We start from the raw sequence: 25,584 nt of genomic DNA on the forward strand, positions 1-25,584 counted from the left end.
TCAATTTTTGAAAACTAGCCATGAGTTGATAATTCGCTTTCTGTGTTCAGTCTGATGCCCAGGGCTAAACATTTTACTTGTCCTGCTGACAGCACCTTAAAATTGGTCAGGAGATGTTGACATATCCAATTTTTTTAAAAGTGCCATTTCTGAACAATAGAACAAAACCAATATTCCAACTAGATCAATGTTTTTCACATTTGTTGGGCGGTGCCAGGGGGGAATGGTCCTCGATGAAGCTATTGGGGATTCCTCAATGAGAGGATACACAGTGACAGACTAGCATTCCAGACAAACAGTTTTTCAGCACCAAATGAATAGCCCCTAAAATGCAAAGAGTCAGCAAATAGTTGTGTAAGCTTAGGAAACAACAGCAAGTTTTGAACCATTGGCCATGGAGATGATAGCAGTTGTATTCCAAAACATCTGGAGGGCAGCAGGTTGGGCAAGAGAACTGAGTGTTGTGCCCTAAAACACTGCCCAGAATCCTTTGCAGCTTGCTGGTAAGCAGAGGCTCATCAGCCAGCAACCCCATGTGAAAATCCACCCAGGACAGCACTTTGTAGGGAACAGTGCTTTTGCTGAAGTCACAAGTGGGAAGAGATTTGTTTCTTCATACAACAATAATACACATGCTTCTTCTGCATGGTGCAACCTCACCAGGAGGTTCAACACTAGGAAGGATCCCAAAAAACTTTTGTACCCATTGAAATTTCACTACTTGGCAGAATGCTATGGATAAGCAGCTTATCTAAGCAATTATTTGCATGGCAAATTGTGGACACCAGTGATCTCTCTCTTGTGGCCCCTTCTTCTTCTTCTTCTTCTTCTTCTTCTTCTTCTTCTTCTTCTTCTTCTTCTTGCTGTTGTTCAGTCATGTCTGACTCTTCGTGACCCCATGGACCAGAGCACACCAGGCACCCCTATCCTCCACTGTCTCCCACAGTTTGGCCAAACTCATGTTAGTAGCTTCGAGAACACTGTCCAACCATCTCATCCTCTGTCGTCCCCTTCTCCTTGTGCCCTCCATCTTTCCCAACATCAGGGTCTTTTCCAGGGAGTCTTCTCTTCTCATGAGGTGGCCAAAGTACTGGAGCCTCAACTTCAGGATCTGTCCTTCCAGTGAGCACTCAGGGCTGATTTCTTTAAGGATGGATGTTTGATCTTTCTGCAGTCCATGGGACTCTCAAGAGCGCCATCTTACATTCAATGAATTCATTTCAGGACACAGAAGACAACATAAATAACCTTATCCCACACTTCTCATTGATAATATACCCTTGTTCCATCTCTTCCTTTGCACTAGGTTCAGCTTGTAACTAAGGGCCTAGTTCTCACTGAGGTGGAAGATATGTTTCTTGAATGTACAATTTCAGAGCATAACTGAATGACTGAATGCTCCACAAGAAAGAAAGGATCTTCCCACAAAGAAAATGTGGGTGCCTCACCCCTCACCATCCAGATATTTGTTTGGATATATTTGTTTTCTCTCCCTGAGGAACTGCATTCAGCCAAGAAAGCACATGTGGTCTGAAATGTTACACCTGAGACTAAAGTTGACCAGCTCCGGGGCCAAACAAGGCATTTGCTGGATAGTACATAGCAATGTAGCATGAATACCTCAGATTTTGTTCTTGTTACAGTTGTGGAGTGAGAAATCCATATGGAAAACATAGTGCACGAGGAAGCTTAGCTCTTGGAGGACAGCACTTCATTGGAGAAATAGTGGGGGTTATGGAGTTATGTGACCCCTCAGCCAAGGAGATAGGTAACTATACAAACTTTATAGTTTGGTCTGAACAAAGACATTGGATTCTTATCTCATTATACTTAACAAAGCTATCTTTAGCCATCTCACCCCTTGCCTTTCCCTGCAAGACTTATTGCAGCCGTTATCAACAGGTTTTCCACACCTATCAGCTGATCATGCATTCCCACCACCCTCTGAGTAATACCCCTCCCCACTCCCTCACTATATTTAAGGATCTGGTGACTTCTGTTTCAGTGTATCTGAAGAAGTGTGCATGCACACGAAAGCTCATACCAAGAACAAACTCAGTTGGTCTCTAAGGTGCTACTGGAAAGAATTTTCTATTTTGTTTCGACTATGGCAGACCAGCACGGCTACCCACCTGTATACAAACTTTAGAATGCATTTGAAGACAGCCCTGTATAGGGATGTTTTTATGTTTAATGTTTTGTTGTGTTTTTATATGTTGGAAGCTGCCTGGACTGGCTGCGGCAACCCAGTCAGATGGGCGGGGTATGAATAAAACAACAACAACAAAGGATGTCCCTGTTTTCCTGGGCGAAATGTTGGAGGGGATGGAATATAGGATGTTCCTATTTTCACTGGAGAAATCTTGGGAGGGTATGGAATTGGACGTCCCTATTTTCATGGGAGAAATGTTGGAGGGTATGGAATAGGACATCCTTATTTTCATCGGGGAGATGTTGGAGGGTATGGACCCTCCAAGGGTCCCTATTTTCTAGGGAGTTCTGGATCCGCAGAAGCCATCCAGTTTTCTGACTTGATCCCAGAATGTCCCACTTTTCCTGATTCAAAACAAAATAAAAAAATTAAAAAAATCCTTCCAGTAGCACCTTAGAGGCCAACTGAGTTTGTTCTTGGTATGAGCTTTCCTGTGCATGCACACTAAGGTGCTACTGGAAGGATTTTGTTTGTTTTTGTTTTGACTATGGCAGACCAACAAGGCTAGTAGTTTGTTTTTGTTTTGACTATGGCAGACCAACACTTTTCCTTAGTCAAAACAAAATTAAAAATTAAAAAATTCCTTCCAGCAGCACCTTAAGAGACCAACTAAGTTTGTTCTAGGTATGAGCTTTCGTGTGCATGCACACTTCTTCAGATACCTACCTACCTGTAACTTTTCCTTAGAACATCCCTATTTTCATGGGAGAAATGTTGGAGGGCACCTCGAGGTTTCCAGAAGAGACACCGGCGGGGTTGCGCATGGGCTAAGAAGTCAGGGCTGACCCCTCAGCGCCCACCCCACACACCTTCCCTCTGCACCCCCCCCCACTAACCACGGCCTCTGACCGCTGACCGGACGCCTCCCTGACCCCCACCCCCGCCCCCACCCCCAGGGCGCGGTGATGTCACATCCGCCGGCCAGCCCTGCGCAGCGCCCGCCTCGCTCCGCGCTCTTCGGAGTCAGGAGGGGACCGGCAAACTTTTCTTCTCCCGCCTTTCCCCCCCTCGCAGGGTGGGCTGGCCGCTGTGACGGCGGAGGGAGGCGGCTGTGGCGGCGGGGCGTGCGCGACGCGGCCCGCCCGCTTCTCCCTGCCCTCTCGCCGGCTGGCTCTCCCTCTCCCTCTCCCTCCGCCTGGACTGGGCGCCCCCTCCCGCCGCCGCCGCGCTCCCTCCTTGCTCCGAGAAGGATGCCTGCGGAATGAATGAGCGTCCCCCGGGCTGCTGCTGCTGCTGCTGCTGCTGCTGCTGCCGCCTCCCGCTGCCGCCTTCTCCTGGCTGTGGCAGGCGGGCGTGCAGAAAGTGGCACTGACGAGAGGGGTCCCTGCAGTGACTGATGAAGGAGAGGCTGAGCAGGGAGGAGGAGGAGGAGAAGAAGAAGAAGAGGAAGAGGGACAGCAGCAGCAGCCCAGCAGCCCCGGGAGCAGCATGCAGCCCTCCGCCAGCATCCTCAACCTCTTGCTCGTGGCTCTCTTGGCCGGCTTGGATCCTTCCAAGGTAGGAGATGCAGGAGGAAGGACCCTCCGCAAACATTGCCTGCTCTCTTTCTCGCCTCTGGAACTACTAGTTGACCTCCTTCCTGTGATATTTCCTTAAGTTCTTAAAATAATAATAATAATAATAATAATAATAATACCCCCACTGTTTTAATGGGGCAGGCAATGGGGGATTTGGGGGAGAGGTGGCGGGTCGGAAGGGGATTGTGTGTGTGTCTGTAGTATTCCTGCTTCTTTGCTTTCCAGCGCATCCTTTTTGTCTTCCTAGCCATGGGTGCGCTGTAGTTTTTGCCAGAAGGGGAGGGGATGGATGGAGTGGGGCTTTCCGCAAACACAGCCTGGGCTGCTTTCCCCCCCCCCCCGTCTTGTTTGAAAAGGCAGTGTGTGTGTGTGAGTGTGTGCACGCGCACGTTCACCTTGCAATGTTGGAAAGTGGTCAATAAGACAAACAGCAGAGGGGCACTGCAGGCTGGCTTCCCCCAAACAGTTGGAAGGATGAGGATGAGCTCCCTCTCTTTCTCCCCCCCCCTCTCTTACACACACACCCTATCCAGTCTAATAACAAAGCGGACACTGGGTGGTACCCAGCCAAATCCTGCTCAGAGGAGACCCCTTGAAGTAAGCCCCTTGAATTCAGAGGGTCTCCCGTGAATACGGCTGATGTTGGATTGCACCCTTTCTTCCTGGATGACTTGCTCTGGTTGTGTTGTTGGGTACCCCTCCCTCTCCCTCCACCTCCCCCAAATCTTACTATACAAGTTTTGTTGACAATCACCCACATGGAAAGGAGACGGGTGGTGGATATAGGTTAGAACACCAGGAATGCTGCGATCGACTTTCCCCATGGACAATGTCTTATCTGTTGAACTCTGGAAGCTGTCCCAGTCTTAGCTGGAAATGACACCAGAACAGCCTAGCCGTGGACAAGGGATGGGTTTATTCCTAGCGATCAGGGGATGCATAAAATCTGTAGCCCTTTGGAATCATGGGGAGAAGCATCCCTCCAGAGGAAGAATAGAGGCACGTGCCTTTATATTGCAGAAAAGGAAGGGGGGGAAGGTTGGGCTTCTCCCTTCCACTAGTCATGTGCAATTGCAATTGCCCCCAGGTTGCAGAGAAGCATCATCATCACCATTATTTCCCCCCCAGTTACATTTGTGAGAGCAAATAAGCTTTGCTCTGCAGTTGAATGACAGCCCCTTAAAACAGAAAAAAAAACCCGATGCCGCCTTGCTTGGGCTGGGAATTTGAAAAACCATTCCATCAGACCTTGAAAATGAGACTTGTCGAAAGCCATTAGTAAGAGATGAGTGAAGTCCAGCAGGCCTGGCGACTGCATGTGCTGCTCAGCACAAACCTGAAGCCTCGGAGTGGAAGATTTGCATTGTGTGCCACCTTTGGATGACTTGATATCTATTTGCTGATATAAAATACCCATTGTGGGCCCTCTGTGGTGTGTGTGGTCTCCACACTGCATGCCGGTGAATGCTTTACGGAGGCACTGAAGTGCCAAACAAGGAGTGTGGACTATTTTCGGGGCTTGTAAACAGCATTTTGTGTTTTGATGGATGTCAGAATTGCTCACATCAAAAGCATGTAATCTAGGGTGTTCAGCTTAAATATAGAAACAATCTTCAAACTGGTGATTGAGCTGAAACTTCAGATTGGTTTACTGGGGGAAACACAATTTAGGTATGGGGGCATGGGGGAAAAGCTATGAATTGTAAATACAACGCAAACATTTCTTGTTGAAAATGTGTGTTTGCAGTAGTGCTGATTTTATGAAAGCTTGGAGTCCTTTTGCGGACCAGCAATTTGTAGAAACAGTTTTGATAAAAGTGACTATTTATACATTCTATGTTTAAGGTTAAAAAGGAGAGCAGATCAGGATTGTCTTGATGGTACTTTCTCTAGTTGTACTTTTAGGATCTCTTCGTGTGTGCTGAGTCTTGGTATACTGAAAAAGAGTTTAGGGATTCCAACCTGGTGAGCATTTTATCAATAGCCTTAGCTGCCAGGTGAACGGACAGAAATTGTGCTCACAGCTTCTCAGATGCCTGTGTTGAGTTACATCTCTATAATATATGGAAGAAAGCCACCCTATTTTCCTTCCAATCAATGTGTTCCTTTAAAAGAAGAGTTAGAGGCAAAACTGGACTGGATTCCGCCCCCCCCCCCCACCTTAGAAGATTAGTTGTTGGGCCACAAACATAAACTTCTTTTCTTTGGAGAGGTTCCACAGTGAGCTGGTGTGTTTGTCTTGTCTTGTTTTTAAAGTTATCTTTAGGTTTTCCCCTGAACTGTTTGAAAAACTTCTTTATGTTTGCTGTTGTTAGCGACATACGTAAAAGGTGAAATGCTAATGATGCTGATGCTGATATTAATAATGTCAAGTGTGTTTCTGATAAGATGCCCCCCCCCAAAAAATGAAAGGAAAGGGGGGAAGAGCTTAAATGCCCAGTACAGATGGTTGTCCTCACTTTCGTCACCTGTAAAATGGCACTTAATGTTTTCTATTTCACACAGTTCTTCAGGCAGCAAATCAATATTTTCTAAAAGTGTTGTGAATAAGAATAAACAGCAAGGTACAGGATTGCTCCGGAATAAGAGGTTTGAGAGTTAGGGCAGAACCAAGTGTTCGAAAGTTACCTCTAGAAACTGTGCCGAGTATGTTTTAGTAAACAACAACAAAACCCCAACCTCAAGAGTTCTGTGGCATCTTGAAATTGATATAGTTATTTTAGCATGAGCTTTCAGGAGCTACAGCCCATTTCATCAAACAAATTAAGTGGCCAGGAAGTCTTTTGCTCCCCATTCCCCACCCCCCATATATATAATGGAGAGGGAGGGAGAGGAGGCCAGAAAAAACAAAGGAACTGCAACAGTTAGGAGAGGAGCAGGTGTGACCTGATCTGTGCAGAACACCAGTAGATTCAAGATGCAGTCAGATCAGGTTTGTTTGTTTGTTTGTTTCAGCAAAACCCAAGGTCAGTATCGGCATGCATGGAACAGTCTCCCAATGTTTTATTTTTAACTGAAAATCAGTTACTATTGCAGGTTGCAGGCTTATGCAGAGGAGTGGTGGAGGGAGGGACTGCTTCACTGCATGGTTTTTTTTGAGGGGGGGGTACTAAAAATTGCCTCCTCTCTGCTACTTTTGCACCCACAGTGGAAAAGAGACTAGCTCTCCCCCCTCCCCACAAGTGAATAACCAGCTTTTGCCATTTTGAGCTGAAAAGCTGGAGGAGAAGTGCTAGATTCTTTCTACCTGCCACATCTGCACCCCAAGGGCAGCCTCCTGCAGCTGCGTTTATTTGTTTATTTAACTAAAGAAGTTGGAGTTCTTGATTGAAGCTCACACGGAAATAGTAGAAGGGCAAGAACTCAGGCCACAGAAGTAAAATAATACTGGCTAATAGTTCAAAATGATACAATTTTTTTTCAAATAATCTCTTCTGTAGATGGATTTATTTATAGAAGTTTATACGCCAGATGAAGTATATACACCAGGACAGGGCCCTGTTTCGAAAATTCTTCTTCAGCTGGAATAAGTTAAATATACATTCATTAGAGACCCTCTCAGCATATTGAATTATCATGCAAACTTACATGCATCACCTTCTAAAAGAATTTTTTAAACCTATATAGGAAAATATAACAATGAAAATGTATTCTTATCTGGTAAGAATAAATAAACCCATCTACAGAAGAGACTATTTGTTTGTTTAACATTTCTCTTGCAATGTCTAGTGTGGCCATTGGCAAAAAGTCTCCACATCTATGTTAGTAAGCCACCTGTATCGATGAGCCAAAAGTGAGACTGGAAGTGGGAGGTCAGGACAAACTTTTCTGACTGTTTCAAACCTTTGTGGTAGCATTTTCTTGCTACCCGGAGGTGATGGCAATGACTTCCCCTTCTGTACACAAGGGGATTTAGGGGGATATCAATAAAAGACTTGGGTGAAAACTATTTTAACATGGCAGAAGGGGAATATCAGTCTGAACATCGTGCCTTGAGTATCCTTCTGGATGCAAATGGTGAAACGAAATTCTAATACAGAAATAAGATTCTCTGAGATTAAAGTTTCCACTTTAACATAGCTCTCCTGGAATTTTCTAAACCGTACATAGAATCATAGAAGTGTAGCATTGGAAGGGACCCCGAGGATCATCCAGTCCACCCCATGCAATGCAGGAAACCTAGGTATATATGTAATTTGCAAGCTTCTTGAAGCAAAATGCCTTTCTCAAGTTTCTTATTGAATTTGTGAATGCAGGTTTTCCAGTGAGTTTCCAAGAGAGACATCTCAGACGTCAGATGGACAGAGTTGAGAAAGAGTTTGTCTTTCTTTCTTTCTTTCTTTCTTTCTTTTTAAGTCAGCAGTGCTGATCAAATCACGTTCTTTTCTTGGGTGCAACTCTTCTCCCTTTAGAGTTATTATACTGTTGCATGCTGCTCCAATCTCTGAGCAGTGCAAGATTCCAGGTGCTAAACCAGAGTTTGTGTTTCCTTTTGCAATGAGACACAGTGGAGACTGTGGTGTCTTTATGATACATGGTTTATTTACACATATATACAACCTGGGCCACAACCTGGGATTCAAACAGAAATCAAACTGGCCTCAGATGTTGCTCTGACTCTCACATCCCTGCAAACTCTCAACTCAGACTTTCTCCTTCTAACTCTCTCTGAGTTGAGGGAGGGGCCAAACCCATTTCCCACCTCGCACGGAGTCCCCTTTGCTTTGTTCTCTTAATTGCCCTTCATTTCAGCATAGGAATATAGCCTGGCTTCAGTGTTCGAAATTAGCCTGGCACCTGGCTTTCAACCACGTGCAACCAAGTGAAGGTGCCTTGGAGCCAGGATAGCACCTGATATCTCCACCATTTGAAGGTGAATGCCTGGAGATTGTTAGATCTGGACTGTTTTTGTACACTAATACCCCATCCTGTGTAATTCTATCGATTGTATTTTATCTGGAAAACCGGAATGGATTTCTGGAACCAAAATGCTTTCTTTCTGTGCAGCCTGAGCAGGAGCAGTCACCATTAAGAAAAAGAGGTTGGAATGGGGGGGGGGGCAATATTCCAACTGCCCCTGGATCAAGAGACTTTTCTCCTTTAAGTCCTCAAAGCTCTCAACCTAGCTCAAGGTTGTAAACTGAACTAACCATATGTTTAACTGAGAATCAATCACAGTCAGTCCGTCATTTGAAAAATAAGGACTTTGGAGCCATTTTGCCCCCAACAACATTCCGTTTTGGTGATTGTAAACTGGGTTTAAGGAGCTATTTGGCACCTATCTTACATATCTGAGTTTCTAACACTGTCTGGTTTACATTTTGACACTTACTGGATCCAAGGGTTAGAAGGATCTCGCATACAGCCTCTCTCAAGCCCCCACCCCACCCCCGCCTCCTATACTCATAACAATACTTTACAGCACCGTGGGAGATAAGGGAAAGTAGTGACGGTGATACACAAATCCCCCAAAGTCAGTGTCAGATCATCAGATAAACTTGCACTTATCTGCAAATAGTATCTATGCCTAACTCACTGCCTGACATAATCCACTTGCAGCCTTACCCAGATGCGTGTCACATCAGAGAATGTGTGCTCTTTGTTGGGTGGCATTGCTCTTTGAAGGTGCATCAAGAAGGTACACAAAATCATCACTCAGAATCCATCGTTGTTATTCATCAAGAGGCATCGGCTGGATTCTTAGAATCCTGCAATAATTTCCAAGAAGTCAGCAGAATAAGGCATCTAAATGCTTCAGTGCTGGCAAAGCTTTGGGTCCTTTAAGGTTAACAGTAGGAAAGTGTTTGTGTATCGCCACCTCATGGTGATCTATGTTACAGGGGCGGGTGCGGGGGGGGGGACCCTAATTAAGGTCCTTGCACACTGGCTCCATTTTTATTGAGTTAACTTATTTCCTAGAGAGGTGTGATTTCAGGGCTCGGTTAAATCACCTATTTCAGCACAGCAGACTATTGACTGCACTTAGACATTAATGAAAAAGAAGCACTAATTAATTCTGCAGGTTTTTTTTAATGCTGATGAATGCGCACCGGTTTTATTTCGATACTCCAGCTGAAATGCAGTGTGTATTAATTAGCGTCTGATTAGAATTTCCATTTTTAGAATAATATATATGGAAGTATATATATTTCTCATTTGATGATGCACTTCAGGGACTTTCCCCCCTCCTCTACATGCTGTTGAGATACTGGAGGGGGTGGGATACTGAGATTGGAGGTGGGGATGCTAGTCTTTTACACAATGATTTGATATATATTGAAGGAAGGAAATGTTCAAGATCTGGAAATTCCTAAGTGTCACTGCTAGATGGCATCTCTGTGCTATTTTTCGGAAAGCAGAATGCTACTTCTGACCTTGGTACAGTACGTAGGTAGGCTTGAGCTACGGAGATCACTCAAGGCAAGCCATCATTCAATCATAACCAATTCGTCACTCTGGGCAAACAGAAGGAAATGTTTCTAAGTTGAGTAACACCAAGCTGTGAAGGGAAACGTTGCCATGTAGAAGGGTTATTACAGTCTTCCCAGCCCAGAGATCCCTTGAAAGTGAGGAGTTTTCCAGTGCTTACATGGGATTCCTCTGCCTGCAAGAGGTTTTCCATGCATTTCATTCGAAGCGTTATTGCATGTACACAAGTGGATGTGTGTGTACAGAGACATAGCTTCCTTTGAAGTGAATGAACGAGGCCTGCACCTCTTCATTATGCAACGCTGTAATGCCTCCAAAGTTCCTGGACTAGGTGTTAGCCTTCTTTGCAAAATATTAATCTGGGCACTAGTAGCTAGGGACTTCCGAGGCACATGGCAAAACCCTGCCCTGGAAACAGGACCAGCTCCAGGTTTCAGAGGGAGCCTTGCAAGAGATCTTTAGTGGGCAGGCACCTCTCCCCATCTTTACAGTCACTCTCATTTTTCTCTGGGTCCAGTCCACACCTTTTCTCACTGAGAGAAAACAAATGAGCATGCAGCGGCCCCTTCCCTTCCATAGTGGTGTGTGCATGGGCATGTGAAATCTACTCCATGTCTTTAGTTTTTATGAGTAGTGCCACTTCAAGTTTTATTTATGGCTCAATGAATGTACAGTGGTACCTTGGGTTACATACGCTTCAGGTTACATACGCTTCAGGTTACATACTCCGCTATCCCAGAAATAACGCTTCAGGTTAAGACTTTGCTTCAGGATAAGAACAGAAATCATGCTGTGGCAGCGCAGTGGCAGCGGGAGGCCCCATTAGCTAAAGTGGTGCTTCAGGTTAAGAACAGTTTCATGTTAAGACTGGACCTCCAGAACAAATTAAGTACATAACCAGAGGTACCACTGTACAGGGTAGACCCGAGGAGGAGGAGGAGAAGTTTGGACTTGATATCCCGCCTTTCACTCCCCTTAAGGAGTCTCAAAGCGGCTAACAATCTCCCTTCCCTCCCTCCCTCCCTCCCTCACAACAAACACTCTTTGAGGTGAGTGAGGCTGAGAGGCTTCAGAGAAGTGTTACTAGCCCAAGGTCACCCAGCAACTTCATGTGGAGGAGCGGGGAAGCGAACCCGGTTCGTCAGATTACGAGTCCACCGCTCTTAACCACTACACCACGCTGGCTCCGTTTGGAGAGCCTTTGGAGGTGGAGCCCCCAAAGCTAGTGCTTTCCAAGGAAAAGTTAAATTTACTCTCCGGTCTTTCCTGAATAGGGAAGCTCACCCTAGATTCTACACACTGCCCCCTGTATCTCAGGGAAGTACTGCTACCCCTCAGACTCTTGAGAAAGATGCTTTAGACTTCTTCAAGGAATAGGAAGTCCCTGAGGAACATTCCTTAATGAAGTCACCACAACTCCAAACTTTACCCTTTTCTGAAAGTTACTGGCCCCTTAAGATGGGTGGATGCACAAACTGAATTAATGGAGTTTTGAGATTGACTTTCCAGGCCAGACTATAAACCCTGGCAGTTGCTCCAGTGTTGACATATCTTGAATGTATTCCTGCATTAACTGCTAGGTGCAGTTAAGAACCCAAGTGCATAGTATTTGGATTAGCATGGCCCAATGTCCTAAACCAGAGCTAGCCACCAGCTTTGCCTCTTTCAGTCTCACCTGACCCATCAGCTTCCCATGTTGGTGGAACACATGACTCACGGTTGATGACCCTGAAAGGTTTAATTTTACATTTCTGTTTCTATCACAGTTGGCTTTCCAAATCTGCTTTGATTGCCTGGAGGAAGGCCAGGACTCTCAGCAAGTTTCAAAACAGTTGAGATTACATTGCAAAAAAGCCTTTGAGTGGCTTGGATATGGTCTTAGATATGGACAGGATTGCATTACGAAAAGCTTTGGATCACCTTGGATCCAGACTAAATTAGTTGAACTGGGATCCCACTGAAAGTCAATGGGATATGAGTCATACCAAGCATGTCTGAATGGAACCTAAATTTAATTGACCTAGCCTGAAACCAACCCCATGCATTTAAGATACTTTGCTGTGGTTGTTTGTATGCTTCATAAGGATCTGATGTTAGGTTCTTCTGAGGAATAACCACACCATGGTCTGAAACACAGTGAATGGGAGCTGACCTCTCTCTTCTCCCTAAATGGTGCCTCTATGGGACTTCCCTTACATACATTAGTAAGACAGGCAACCATTTGTACACACAGAAATAAATAGGAGCCATGCAAGAGTTCTGCTAGTTATCAGAGTTAATTGAACTTGCATAAGCCTCCATAGGCTTGTTTAACATGAGCGAGTCAACTCAGATAACTAGCAGATCTTGTATAGCTCCTATTTATTTCAGTGTGCATACATCTTTGCATCTTTGACCACATCTAGTACTGTTCCTTTAAAACAAGGGTGGGAAACTTTGACTCCCCAGATGTTATTGGACTGCATCTTCCATCATCCCTGACCATTGGCCATGTTCTTTCAGGCTGATAGAAGTTGCAGTCCAACAACAACAACATGCAGATAGAATGTTTCAGGGCTATGTGTGTCATTAGCTTCTTTGAGTAAGGGAATATGAGGAGCAGCCTTGTACTGAGTCTAGCTAGCTTAGAATTGTCCACACTGACTGGCAGAGGCTCTCCAGAGCTTCAAACCAAGAGTTTTAATCCTAGCTGGACCTGCCAGGTGTCAGGGACCATGCTGAGGAGGGCTGCACTGAGGAGGATTAGTGGGAGCCACCCCCTCCCCCTGATCCTGAATCTTCCCAGGAACAGGAGGACAGTGTAGATTTGGGACAGTGGTTTGCAGAGGGGCATATTTCAGAAGGCAGAAGCTGGGATATACTGGATGGGGAACAGCTAGAAGAAGAAACACTGGGAGAGAGAGGGTTAACAGATTCACAGTCGTTGGACAGCGTTCCTCAACCGCCCTCCTCAAGGTTGAGAAGAGCTCAGAAAGTCTCAGAACAGAAAGCGCAGATGGTACAAGCTCAGGTGACAAGATGTAGGAGTGATTTAGTTTAATAGGGACAGGGGGGTGAGCCTTAATTGGGAGCACCGCCATTCTGGGGAGACACTTTCTTTTGTCTCTCACTGTGTTTATTAAAGAAACTAACAGGTAAGACTTTCGTTTTGTTTGATCTGTTTATCTACTGCTGGGGGGGGGGAGCCGATTCCCTGAAGCCTGACACCAGAGATTGAACCTGGGACCCTCTGAACTGCAGCTTTTTCCCTAGCAGTATACAAGAACACTAAATAAATAAATGGCTTTTGGACAGCATTTGGCCTGGTGAGTCATAAAGTGTACAGGTCTGGAATAAACCATGACATGCAGGGCAATCCTGTGCACTTTTATGTAGACCTACTTTGCACAGTGAATCGTTCTCCCAGTTACCCATTTACCTGGAATAGAACCCATTGCATTTCATAGAACTTGCTTCTGAGTATAGGACTGCACTGTTAGTGTACTAAGTATAATCAAATAGAGCAGATCTATGAGCAAACTGATATAAAATGTGTGACAATGTGATTTGGGGGTTTTAAGGCCAGAAAATAACAAAGTAAGATTTGTCTTTGGGGAAATAAAAGTCTCATTTCCCCTAAACCAAGCAATGATGGTCTGTGACACTAGATTGTTCCAGCTTCCTATCGTAGTGATTAAGTGAGGCTGTTATCTTGCAGTTTGTTTGTAGGGGTGAATATTAATGCAGAGGAATGGTGTACATGCTTTTTTTTTCTTTACTCAGAACTGCTTAGCAAGTTCCCTGCTCAGATCTTGAGTAGCAGAACTTGAATAATGGGACCTATAGGCAAACATACCATGATAAACATATGGGTAGATGCTTGACAAAGTCTGTGCCCGTTTAACACCATGGAGTGGGATTCAACATTGTGCTATTATAATATCCAAAACAGTCAAACATCCATCATAAAAAAACTTCCCTATATAGGGCTGCCAGTATTAAAACTCATACAGGTACTTAAAGGTATGAAATCAGACCAGTGTCATCAACTACTCTAAATGGCAGGCTTGCGTCCTAGTCTCATGCAAGAACCATTCATTCATTCATTTTAATTGTATGCCGCTCCCCCCCCCCCCAAAAAAAAACCATGCTCAAAACAGCTTACAACAAAGTAACAGGGATGTGTTTTAAAAAAAACATGACAAAAGCAATTTCATAATAGCATGGCAACACAGTAACCTGCTGACAATTTCATAATAACTTGGCAAAACGATAGTCACGTAGTAACAGTGTCAGTATAACTTAGCAAAACAATAGTAAAATAGTAACAATTTCATAGCAGCCTGGCAAAACAGTAAAATTGTAACATTTCCTAATAACATGGCAAAACAAAACTATAATAACATACCAAAAAAACCCCACACTTCAATATTATAAATATAAATAGTTTAAATGTGTAGCAATAGGAAAAATAACAAGAGAGCTTCACAGTTTCATCCTAGTCTTAGCTTTCCCATCCTTCCTTCTAGGGCTTGCAGCACGGAGACCTGAGACTTTCTGTATTCAAAGTACATTCTCTACAACCATTTCAGCTTTGTGCCTCAGTTTGAACCTAGTATAAGGAAAGTGATGGGGTGCCAGAGATTACTAAAGCCTTTTACCTTTTCTTGGGCCAAAAGTTTTTTTAAAAAACTTGCGCCCAGCCCTCCCCTATGATGGCTGTGAAACAATTACCTTCATTAAGCAAAGTAGAACTGAAAACTGATGTAGCGTAGTGCGTAAGAGCCTGTACTATTGACTGGGAGGTTGCTGGTTTGACTCTTACATCAATAGGTACTTCTCTCTCAGCCTCAGCCCTTCCATCTGCAGTATGGGCAACAATGATGCCAACTTTGCTTACCGGGTTGTTGCCAGGGATTATTTGTTTTATTTTATTGATTAAACTTCACATGATGATCTCAGGGTGAACCACCATGGCATATAAATACAAAACAGAAATACACAATAAGAACAATAACAGAAACAAAACACATCCATAACCCCTCATTTTTACATCTTTTAAAAATGTACGTGAAGCTTGGAAAATGCTACATAAAGCGTTATTATTGGTATTATTAGAAACATGGCCGCCACACACCAAAATTGGCAATTGGGTTGTTTTTACCTATTTCTCACTGCTAACATGGAGGCATTGAAGTCTAGATGCCCAGAAGTAGTAAGACTGGTGGATGTATTTTAATTTGGCTTGTTTGCCTTACATTCCCAATGGGGTGCTAGGGAGGCCACAGTGCTGCTGGCTACTGAACATTTTGTGCAGTGCTGTAGGAGCGTGTGTGTTGAGCGATATGAGATAATGTCTGGTTAGGTTGTCAGCGCATAACATATGAGACCATTCTATTTGAGAGTCAGGTGGCTCCTTGCTAAGACAGGCTTACAGGGTTGCACTGGATGGTTTTGCAAAATAGGTGTCTTCAATTCATCTTGTCAGAATATTGTGCCCCCATCAGCCACTGAATAACTTAACTATGACAAACAGACACAACAGTACAAGCATCTTTTAATACAGGAGCCCGAGAAACATCTCCTCCACCCCAACAAGTTTAAAATGTTACCTTTTTATTCTTTTTTTATGGCTATGTTTATCATGCAGCATTTGCAACTGTCACACATTACCTTGATGATTTAAAAAATCCTCATAAGTCAGCTATTACAACATATGCATGGGGGTAATTCTGTAATTGCAATGCAAACAACAGATGAATCTACCAGTTGCATTAATGTTCCTTCCCTGCCCCCACCCTGTGCCTTCACGGGGATCACATGTGTCTGATAAATTCAGGATGCCATGTAACCAATCAGATCTGGCTATAGTGACCACACTGTAATTACCGAATACTACTGATTGGCAAAATTTGATGCTGGAATATCTACAGCTAGCAAAAACTACGGGAAGGGTAAGAGAGCAGTCAAAACAAAAAGTTCACAAAGAATGGAAACTATTTAAGGATTATATGGAGGATAATGGTATAGGAAGATTCCTGTTAGCAGAATTAGACTGAACCAGATGAGAAATTAAATAAGAGTTAATAAAGAGATAAAAAGGAATGAAAAGAAAAACTTATAATTATGCGACAAACATTGATAAAGGATAGCAGAAACAGCGAGTTTAATTGGAAGTCTTTTTATTTAACATCAAGAATGTTTTATTTTGTGGAAATTATGTTATAAACTTTGTTTTTGATTTTTGCATTGGATTGTTTTCTTAGTAATATTGAAAATATCTTTATTCTTCTTCTACTCTTTCTTCTTCTTCCTCCTCTTCTTTTTTCTTCTTTCTTTTTGTTATGTCTTAATGTATTTTATTTTTAATGTTGCTGTGTTTGTTAGTTGTCTGAATGTTTTCTAAAATAATAAAGTTTATTTTAAAAAAAAAGTAATGCCAGTTCTGAGTGAGGGCAACACTTTTTGCAACACGGAGCCCTTACTCTGAGTGAGAGTCAGGCTGTCTGCACATTACCAACTTAAATCGCTGCTCCATGCCCCATCTGTGTTTCAGACTTGATTTCCACATTATCCTACTGGATATGTGGCCGTGTTTCCAAGCAGCCTGCTTTCCACACTAGTGGGCGGAAAGGGTGTGGGAATGTCTTCATATGGTTTTATGTTTTCAAAACAGATCGGGGGAAAGCACCTCAAAACACAGCATTTCACAGCAAACCAGTGCCAGGAGCAGCTTGGGTGCAAAGGAAACAGGAGTGTGTACTCCACCTTAGCGTAGAGGGGAGTGTGGCATACTGCACTATGGACAATTTTCAAGCCCCCCATCACAAGCAAGGTGTGTGTTTTCACAGCCAAAGAAAGATGTTATAAAAAGCACCTCAAAATTTGGCTCTGCCCTATTTCTAATACATATATATATATATATTTGTCGTGCCTTTGCATAACATGAACAGAGTCTACCAGCCACTAGGAGTTCTATCTCTCTCTCTCTCTCTCTCTCTCTCTCTCTCTCTCTCTATATATATATATATATATATAGTTTTTGCTGCCAGGGGGAGGGGCGTGAAAATGGTGTATGATAGATCACAATATTTGACTAGTGATCTGCGTCGGGTTTAGTGGGTCACAGCTTGAGAAGGCCTGTTGTAGACCATTTTTTATCAGTGTTTGTCTCCTGTGATCTTGTTAGGAGGGATTTGATACATGGTAAGTAAAGATCTTATGCCATGACCAAAGAGGAAGGCAGTGCTTACTCTGAGCCTCTGAGGGACAGTCTCTAGTGGTGCAGCTGAACAAGGAGACAGAGGGGGGGCCCTGTGAAGTTAAGGGATTCAAGGACAGAGCACATGTTTGTCATGCAGGAAGGGTCCCAGGTTCAATCCCTGACATCTACAGGGGAAAGGATCTCAGGTAGCACAACTGCCAGTCAGAAAAGACTATTCTGGGATAAATATAAGGATGGGTGGATCAGCCTAATTCCTTTCTCTTGCTGTGTTGTTGTTTTCCGCACATATTCAATCACAGGTCTATTCCATCCCAATCTGCGTGGATATTTTCTTCCCCTAAAATATGCATGTTTCTTGGTTTTTCATTGCACCCCCCCAAAAAAGTTATTCCCTTTAAAATATGCATTTTTGTGTGTATTTTTAGAACTGGAGCTTCAGAATTTGGAGGTGTGTGTAGTCTGATTTATAACTGTGTTCTGATCCACATATAAGTCCAGGATCCGTACAACAAGCCAGCTTCCTCTAAAATGCAGACTGAATAAATTTATCCTCCATCGCTATCTAGATGAAGTCGTTCTAAGGCTGCTTTGTATGCTTGTGGTTGTCTCATGCAGATATGGAGGGCCATGAAAAGTTTAACACAGAGAATCGCTAGCTGACAGGCAGTGGCATGGAACCAGGTTACCTTTACTTAAAACATTGGCTAGGCTTCAGCCTGCTTTGCTGGGCATCAGAGCAGTTGTTTCATTGGTGACTATTTAAATTTTGTTATTTTTTTATTTACTTATATGTCACCCATCTGACTGGGTTGCCCCAGCCACTCTGGGTGGTATCCATGCCCAAAGCTGTAAAATGTTTTAAAGGCTAAGACCAGCTGTTTGAATTGTGTGCTGAGATGAACAAGAAAGAAGTGAAGCTGTTTCAAAACGAACGACATGTTATATCCTCCCACAGAAACCTGTAGCATCCTTTGACTTAAGGTGTTTTGTTTAAGCTGTATCTCTACCTTAGATTTAGTTCCATGACAGCTCCGGAGTCACAGGATGTAAATTCTCGTGATCTTTCCTGTTAACTATACACTGCTCTGCTTCTGTTAGAGAAGCCAGGCTGATCTGTACAAGGACTAAATAGGAAAGGGCCAAAGCTCATTGGTGGAGTGTATGGAGTGGTGGAAGGCTGTTGCTAGTTGACTTGGCATAGGGAAGTGTTCCTAATACTGATGTAACAAGCAGCCATGTCATTGGCCACACACACACACACACACACACACACACACATTCATTTAAAATCCATCCATTACTAGATGGTGGTAGGCAAATACCATAAAATGGCTATCACCAATGTGTTGCAGCACATGAGAGTTATACGTGAGAGTGTTTTATTCATGCACAGTTGTACTTTAGTGAGAGAAAGTGTATTCTAGGCTTCTCCATATCACATGGCTGACTTTGAGAGGTCACTGGAAGACATGAGAAAAGAATTCACTGTCTGTGTCTATTCAGTCTCTGCCGGGACAGCCAACCAAGGTGCCAGAAAAGATGTCAGATTTTGTGACACTGATGCATGCCTGGAGACACATCTACAGTATGCTCCTTTCATGAATAAGGGGTTTTGAGCACCACGTGATCCCTTCCTGTCACTGGCAAAGCAAGGCTCGGAATATACATTTCGGATCTTATTGTGCACTTGTTGGTGTTGACTTTCTTTTGAATTGTTTCCATAAGTTCCAAAAGAGCTAACGCAGAGCACATCTCATGAATTATACTTGGTTTCATATTTGGATAGGTACGGTTTTCAAGCAGAAATGTAGTATTTTGTTCTATGTTCATTTTAATTTTGCCATATTTCTAACTGGCGCCATCCTGAAGGTTTGGGGAGAGTGACAGCACTAAAATGACATTTATGTGTTCAGTGAGGGGAAACAGAAACTGAATTGACATGGCAGGATGGGTGGTCAGCAGATCTGGCCATTTGAGGATAGTGGGATTGCTTGTTTGGAATGGGATCGCGTTGTCCTTGAAGGATAAACTTTGCACCTTGGGCATGTACTTTTTGTACAGAAATCCATGCTGATCTACTTCAAATAATCCAGAGATTTGTCATTAGGAAGCTGCCTTATATTGAGTCAGACTCTTAGTCCATCTAGCACCATATTGTCTACAGTGACCAGCAGCAGCCCTCCAGAGTTTCAGACAGAGACAGAGGCGTAGGAAGGTCAGGTGGTACCCAGTGTGGAAAAATTCTTGTCAACCCCCCCCCCCATTGACACCCCCCTGCAAAAATGGTTTTACGTTATTTCATATATTTTGTTACAAAGGAATAATAGCAAGTAATAATAATAATAAACTTGTTTTTATATCCCGCCCTCCCCGGCCGAAGTCGGGCTCAGGGTGGTTAACATCAGATACATAACATTGGTATAAAATCAAACAATAATTAAATTACGTCCTAAAAAAATCTCAAAATCAAATTAAAGTCTAATTAGATGGCTTTCCACAGGGTTAGGGTTGGGAACAGTATGTGCTCCACTGAACTGAAATTTCAGCCTTCACGACATAGGAAAACAGCCAAGTAAACAGCTATTTTGGTGGAGGAGGGTCAAGGTATTAACCGATATGCATGAAATTTCATATATAGCTATATAATCCCTAGTTTAGTAAGATGCCTTTGGAGCAGGCATTAAAAAAAGAAGTTTTTTATGAACCGCCCTAGTAGGGCAGTAATTGTTCCTTGATAATTTGTCACCCCCTCCATTATGGAACATGGGGCGGTCCGCCCCCTTGCTATGCCCCTGGACAGAGAGCCCAAGCTAACTTCTGCTCACCCTTGCCTTAGATCTTTGGTATTTTCTGCTGGTGTGGGACTGATGTGGTGAAGAAGGTCAAAACCTGCAATATTCTTTGAGCAGAAAATATGTGCAAATCCTGGCAGCAAGGTTACCCCAGGAGTTTCTTGCTGAGGTGGCTCACATCTACACCATGTATCCTAAGCTCTACTAGCCTCCTCCCAGAGAATCCTGGGAATTGTAGTTCATTAAGGTTGCTGAGAATTATAGGTCTGCGAGGGGGGGTCTCTTGACAACAGTTCCCACGATTATTTGAGGGACGCTGTGGCTGTTAAAGTGGTGTAAGAGTGTTTTCAATGTATGGTGTAGAAGTGACTGTGGTAGTTTTGCAGCCTCATGACTCCAGGACTCCACTGATGTATAAATGTCCAGATCTGGGGCCATGATGGTAGAAAAATGACTAATACATTTTGCAGATAAATAAAAGCATCTCCACATAAAAATTCATGAGGATGCTTTTTAAAAGCACTTGAAAGGGAGGCCCTTTGCATTTAGGTCCACAGCGATCGAGGACAGCTCTTCAGATATATACTTGCTCTTGGCATCTCTTCAAGTGCTGTCCTTGGTAATGACTTTTTCTTGAATCATGGCTGGCTAGACTCATTCAGGGGCATTTAGCATCGTAATTTTACAACCAATGTTTTAATTTCAAAAGGCTTTTATGGTGCATTTGGGAATTCTTTTTTTTTAAAAAAAGTGTTCTCCCCCCCTTGGCATAAATAATAAAAAAGATTTAATAGCAAATTATTATTTAATATTGCATCAACGGCTGTGGGGCATTTGTTTTAGTTTCTGTCAACTCTCTGGAAACAGTTCTTAATAGTTCGCTCATATTACAGTTACTTATACCAATGCTTGCTCATTCATGTATCATCACGTGATTCTCTTAAGGAGAATTCCTCTGTATCTTCAGACTGCTATATGGCACTTTTTCATGTATGATGATTTACTAGCCAGGTGTCCATCAAATGGCAGGAATGTGTATGAAAATGTGGCCGTAACAATGATTGAAGCTAACTCTCTCTCAGCTTTCCTGTTTTGCTCCTCCCCTCTTCCCAAATTACAGTGGTACCTCCGGTTGAGGACAGGATCTGTTCCTGAGGTCCGGTCGGATCCCAAGGTTTCCACAACCTGAGGACCGCTTCTGCACATGCAGAGATTCAACTGTATATTCATTCAGGGGAAATGAGCAAAAGTCTGTAATAAGATGCAAGGTGGTTTAATAAGATGTAAGGTATCATCAATTCTGTTCAAAACAGTGGTATTTATTTATTTATTTATTTATTTATTTATTTATTTGGGTGTGGGGTGTGTGCTCTGTGATTTTCTGGAGGCAAAGTTAACCATGTTCCCCATGCCCATCTTAGAAGTTGTATTTCTTGAACTGCGGCCTTTCCGTGCTTCAGAACAATCTACGTTTGAAACTTTGGGGCATTTCAGAAGCAGAGAGTGATGTAGCTTGAGGGAGAGAAAGATGCTATGGGTTGGCGTGTTCTTGTCAGAATTTGCCTTGAGCATGCCAACAACAACACTAACACAGAGTCAACAGACTTTTTTTCTCAGTCAGAAATGTATTAAAGCTTTTGTTTCAGTAACAATAAATAATAATATTAGAAATCAAGGAACTCTCACTATTCAAATTAGAATAATTATTTTGCTTGGTTATTTGAACTATTTCTAGACAGCCTTATGGGCAATGTCCTCTCTGTGTGGCTTACAAAATTAGAAACACAGCTAAAACCCCACAGATTTTGCAACCAAAGAGCATTAACCACAAATTGAAACAATATGTAAACCAGCATAAAATCTAAAACCAGTGGATTGAAACTAATTTTCTAAAACAGCAGTGACTAAAAGCCAGCTAGAACATGTGGAGTTTTAAGGTTTATTTTTTTAAAAAAGGCTGCTGAAATTCATATATCCCTAGTGAAAGAGTTCCATATTGTTAAGAGCCAACACTGGGAAGACCCCATTCCTTGTGCTCACCAAACTTGCTGACCTTCATAGCAAGCAGCATGTAGGGCCTCCAGAGACAAGCTTTTTATAGGAGAAGGAAATCCTTTAAATAATGTGACCAGATATGATGTTTCACTCACTGGGAATGTATTCCTACTATGCCCTTTCAGATAAGCTGGTGCAAATTTTTAAAGGATTTGAATGCCATTGGTGGAAGCCAATGTGAAAAGAAAAACAACAACAACCAAATGTTATCTAACACATGGCATGGTTTGTTCTAATGTCATACTATTCTCTGCATATTTGCCTTTATGTTGTCCTCTAATACACAGGTTCTGCTGCTATCCTTGACATAACAATAATGGACACACACACACACACACCACACACAAAGAGTGTGTGTGTGTGTGTGTGTGAGAGAGAGAGAGAGTGTGTATGTAATTAACATCTACTTAAGAATAAGGCATAGGCTTCTAAAGAGATTTTGCTTGGTGTGCTGCAACCACTAATGGATTAATATCAACATCCTCCATCTCAGATGAATGAGAGATTGAGATAAATGGCTCTTATTCTTCAGAAAGCAACCATAAAATGACAATTTTTGAAAAAAGATCAAATGCTGCTTCTGATACAAAAAACCTTTTGAAAACTTAAGAGACATGCACACAAAAGCTCTTGGGGGGGGATGTGAAATTATTGATTATTAGTATTCAAATGCACCAAAGATGGTGAGAAGTATATTTGTTTTGGAACAAGAACAACAAGAAAAAATGTTATTTATTTATTTTGGGTTTCGGGTTGACCGTACCACATGTCCTCTATAACTCATATTAACGAGTTCTGCCTGGATTTAATTGGCTGATCGCAAATGAGCATTAGCAGCACAACCCACAGCCCAGTTAAGATGGAGTACTTTGATCCATGATTTATTTTTGCTACCTTCATCTTTTAAAAAGCCCAAACCAAAGCACTTCATTTCAACTGTTATTTACTAAGACGAGTGTCATCAAACATTATAATCAGCCAGCTATTCAATCAAACTTCAGACAGTGATGCTGTTTTATAATGTGGAAAGTTGCCTTTCTACAGTGGTAAAGGTAGAGGGACCCCTGAGCATTAGGTCCAGTCGTGGACGACTCTAGGGTTGTGCGCTCATCTTGCTTTACTGGTCGAGGGAGCCGGTGTACAGCTTCTGGGTCATGTTGCCAGCATGACTACGCCGCTTCTGGTGAACCAGAGCACCGCACGGAAAATTTACCTTCCTGCTGATCCAGTACCTATTTATCTACTTGCACTTTGACATGCTTTCGAACTGCTAGGTTGGCAGGAGCAGGGACCGAGCAACGGGAGCTCACCCCATCGTGGAGATTCAAACCACCGACCTTCTGATCGGCAAGCCCTAGGCTCTATGGTTTAACCCACAGCGCCACCCGCGTTCTACAGTAGTACCAGACCCTTAATTATTTTGCAGCAGCAGTTGCTAACTCATTGGAAATCTCTCTGTATCCTTATTTGCTCTTGCAGGAGCCCACTAGCAGCAGCCTGGTCTCTGTCCATGGTACTGAATGTAGACTACATGTTGTTCAGGCATTCGACATCTTTTTATTTCAGTGAGAGCTTGTTGATAGAAGGCCCCCCTTCATTGCTTTACAAACTGTAAAATAAACCACTGATTCTGCTAGTCATTACTCCTTTGTGTAAGGAGAGCTGAATTCCTCTTTCATTTGCATATTTGTTTTGTTCAGATGCTTGATGATGATGATTGTATTATCATCGTCCACTCTTCACCCCAGCCACTCTTGCCAGCTTCCAACAACATATAAAAAACACAGCAAGACATCACACATTAAAAACTTCCCAATACAGGGCTGCCTTCTAAAAGTCATGTAGTTGTTTATTTCCTTAACATCTGTTGGAAGGGCGTTCCACAGGGTGGGCACCATTACCAAGAAGGCCCCCTGCCTGGTTCTCTGTAACTTTGCGAGGGAACTGCCAGAAGGCCCTCAGAGCTGGACTTCAGTGTCTGGGCTGAATGATGTAGATCCTTTGGGACCAGTATTATACGTTCTCAGTGGCTGTTCCCAGTCACCAGTGTAGCTGCCGCATTCTGGATTGGTTGTAGTTTCCCAGGCACAGAAGATTAAAAACAATGGGCCTATCTAAAAAAAAATCAGTTTTCACGTTGAAGGACTATATATAAAGCCACTCGGGTAGCTTTTTCCTAATAAATACACTCAAGTATGCAGACACCAAGTATGTACATAGACACCAACACACCTGAAAACTGTATATTTTTATTTTAGCACATGTTAATGTTTTTTAATGGGGATTTTTAATTTCTCTACAAGTAGACATCTAACACAGCCAAGATTAGGCTGGGCTAGAATCTTTCCTCCTAATGTGCTGCTGTTGTTTCACCTAATTTACAGGGAGTTGTTTCAGAACGTGGAACTTTAAAAACGCCACCCTTCTAATGGGGGTTCAGTCTCTTCCGCTATATTGGGGTCATGTTACCTCAGTCTGCCACATGTGCAGTAAATATATTATAATGAGTTCCCAACCTTTTCTGTGTCCCAGCAACACATTTGGAAACCTGAGAAACCACAGTGGGCACCACAATGTACCCATTTCACAGGGAGGGGGGGACTGATGGTGCTCTCTCACACATACATACACCACAAACCAGCAAAACATTCATACTCCCCAAATGCAAAAACTCAGGAAATGCTCACCACCGAAAGAGACAACCCCAAACCAAATAACAATTTTGAAAAGCCAATTGCAATTTAAAAAAAAAAAAACTGAACAGGGCAGGGAGTATCAAAGGGGTGTCTGGGAGTGATATGGTGCCCATGGATGCCATGCTGGAGAATAAAGGTTAAAAAAAAAAGGTAAAGGACCCCTGGGTGGTTAAATCCAGTCAAAGGTGACTATGGGGTTGCGGCGCTCATCTTGTTTCAGGCCGAGGAAGCTGACATTTGTCCACAGACAGCTTTCCGGGTCATGTGGCCAGTGTGAATAAACCGCTTCTGGTGCAACAGGACACTGTGACGGAAACCAGAGCATACGGAAACGCTGTTTACCTTCCCACTGGAGCGGTACCTATTTATCTATTTGCACTGGCATGCTTTCGAACTGCTAGATTGGCAGGAGCTGGGACAGAGCAATGGGAGCTCACCCTGGCATGGGGATTCGAACCACCAACCTTCTGATCGAGATGCCCAAGAGACTCACAATACCACCCGCTCCTAATCCCACGATTAGTGCCTTTGATTGGGGCCTTGGAATAGGCACTAAAAGGACATTTATGACAAAAGAGGATATATTAACACTGGATTCTCACTAGCAACTAACACAATTTTTGCTGGGTTTGGAAATACTTTCAACTTTGTTCTCATAATTCCTTCAGATATGCCTTAA

The 25,584-nt window shown here is 43.1% G+C and overlaps 1 protein-coding gene across 1 annotated transcript in view; it reads left to right on the forward strand.

Moving 5' to 3' along the window:
* Positions 1-3,325: 3,325 nt before the first annotated feature.
* Positions 3,326-25,584, forward strand: part of OLFM3 (olfactomedin 3) — a 142,590-nt gene continuing 120,331 nt past the window's right edge. The window contains exon 1 of the mRNA XM_033151498.1: positions 3,326-3,709. Within this exon, the coding sequence (XP_033007389.1) occupies positions 3,641-3,709 (69 nt within the window). The 5' untranslated portion in view covers positions 3,326-3,640. The remainder of the gene's footprint in view (positions 3,710-25,584) is intronic.

This window comes from Lacerta agilis, chromosome 6, assembly GCF_009819535.1.
Source record: "Lacerta agilis isolate rLacAgi1 chromosome 6, rLacAgi1.pri, whole genome shotgun sequence".
Classification (NCBI taxonomy): Eukaryota; Metazoa; Chordata; class Lepidosauria; order Squamata; family Lacertidae; genus Lacerta; species Lacerta agilis.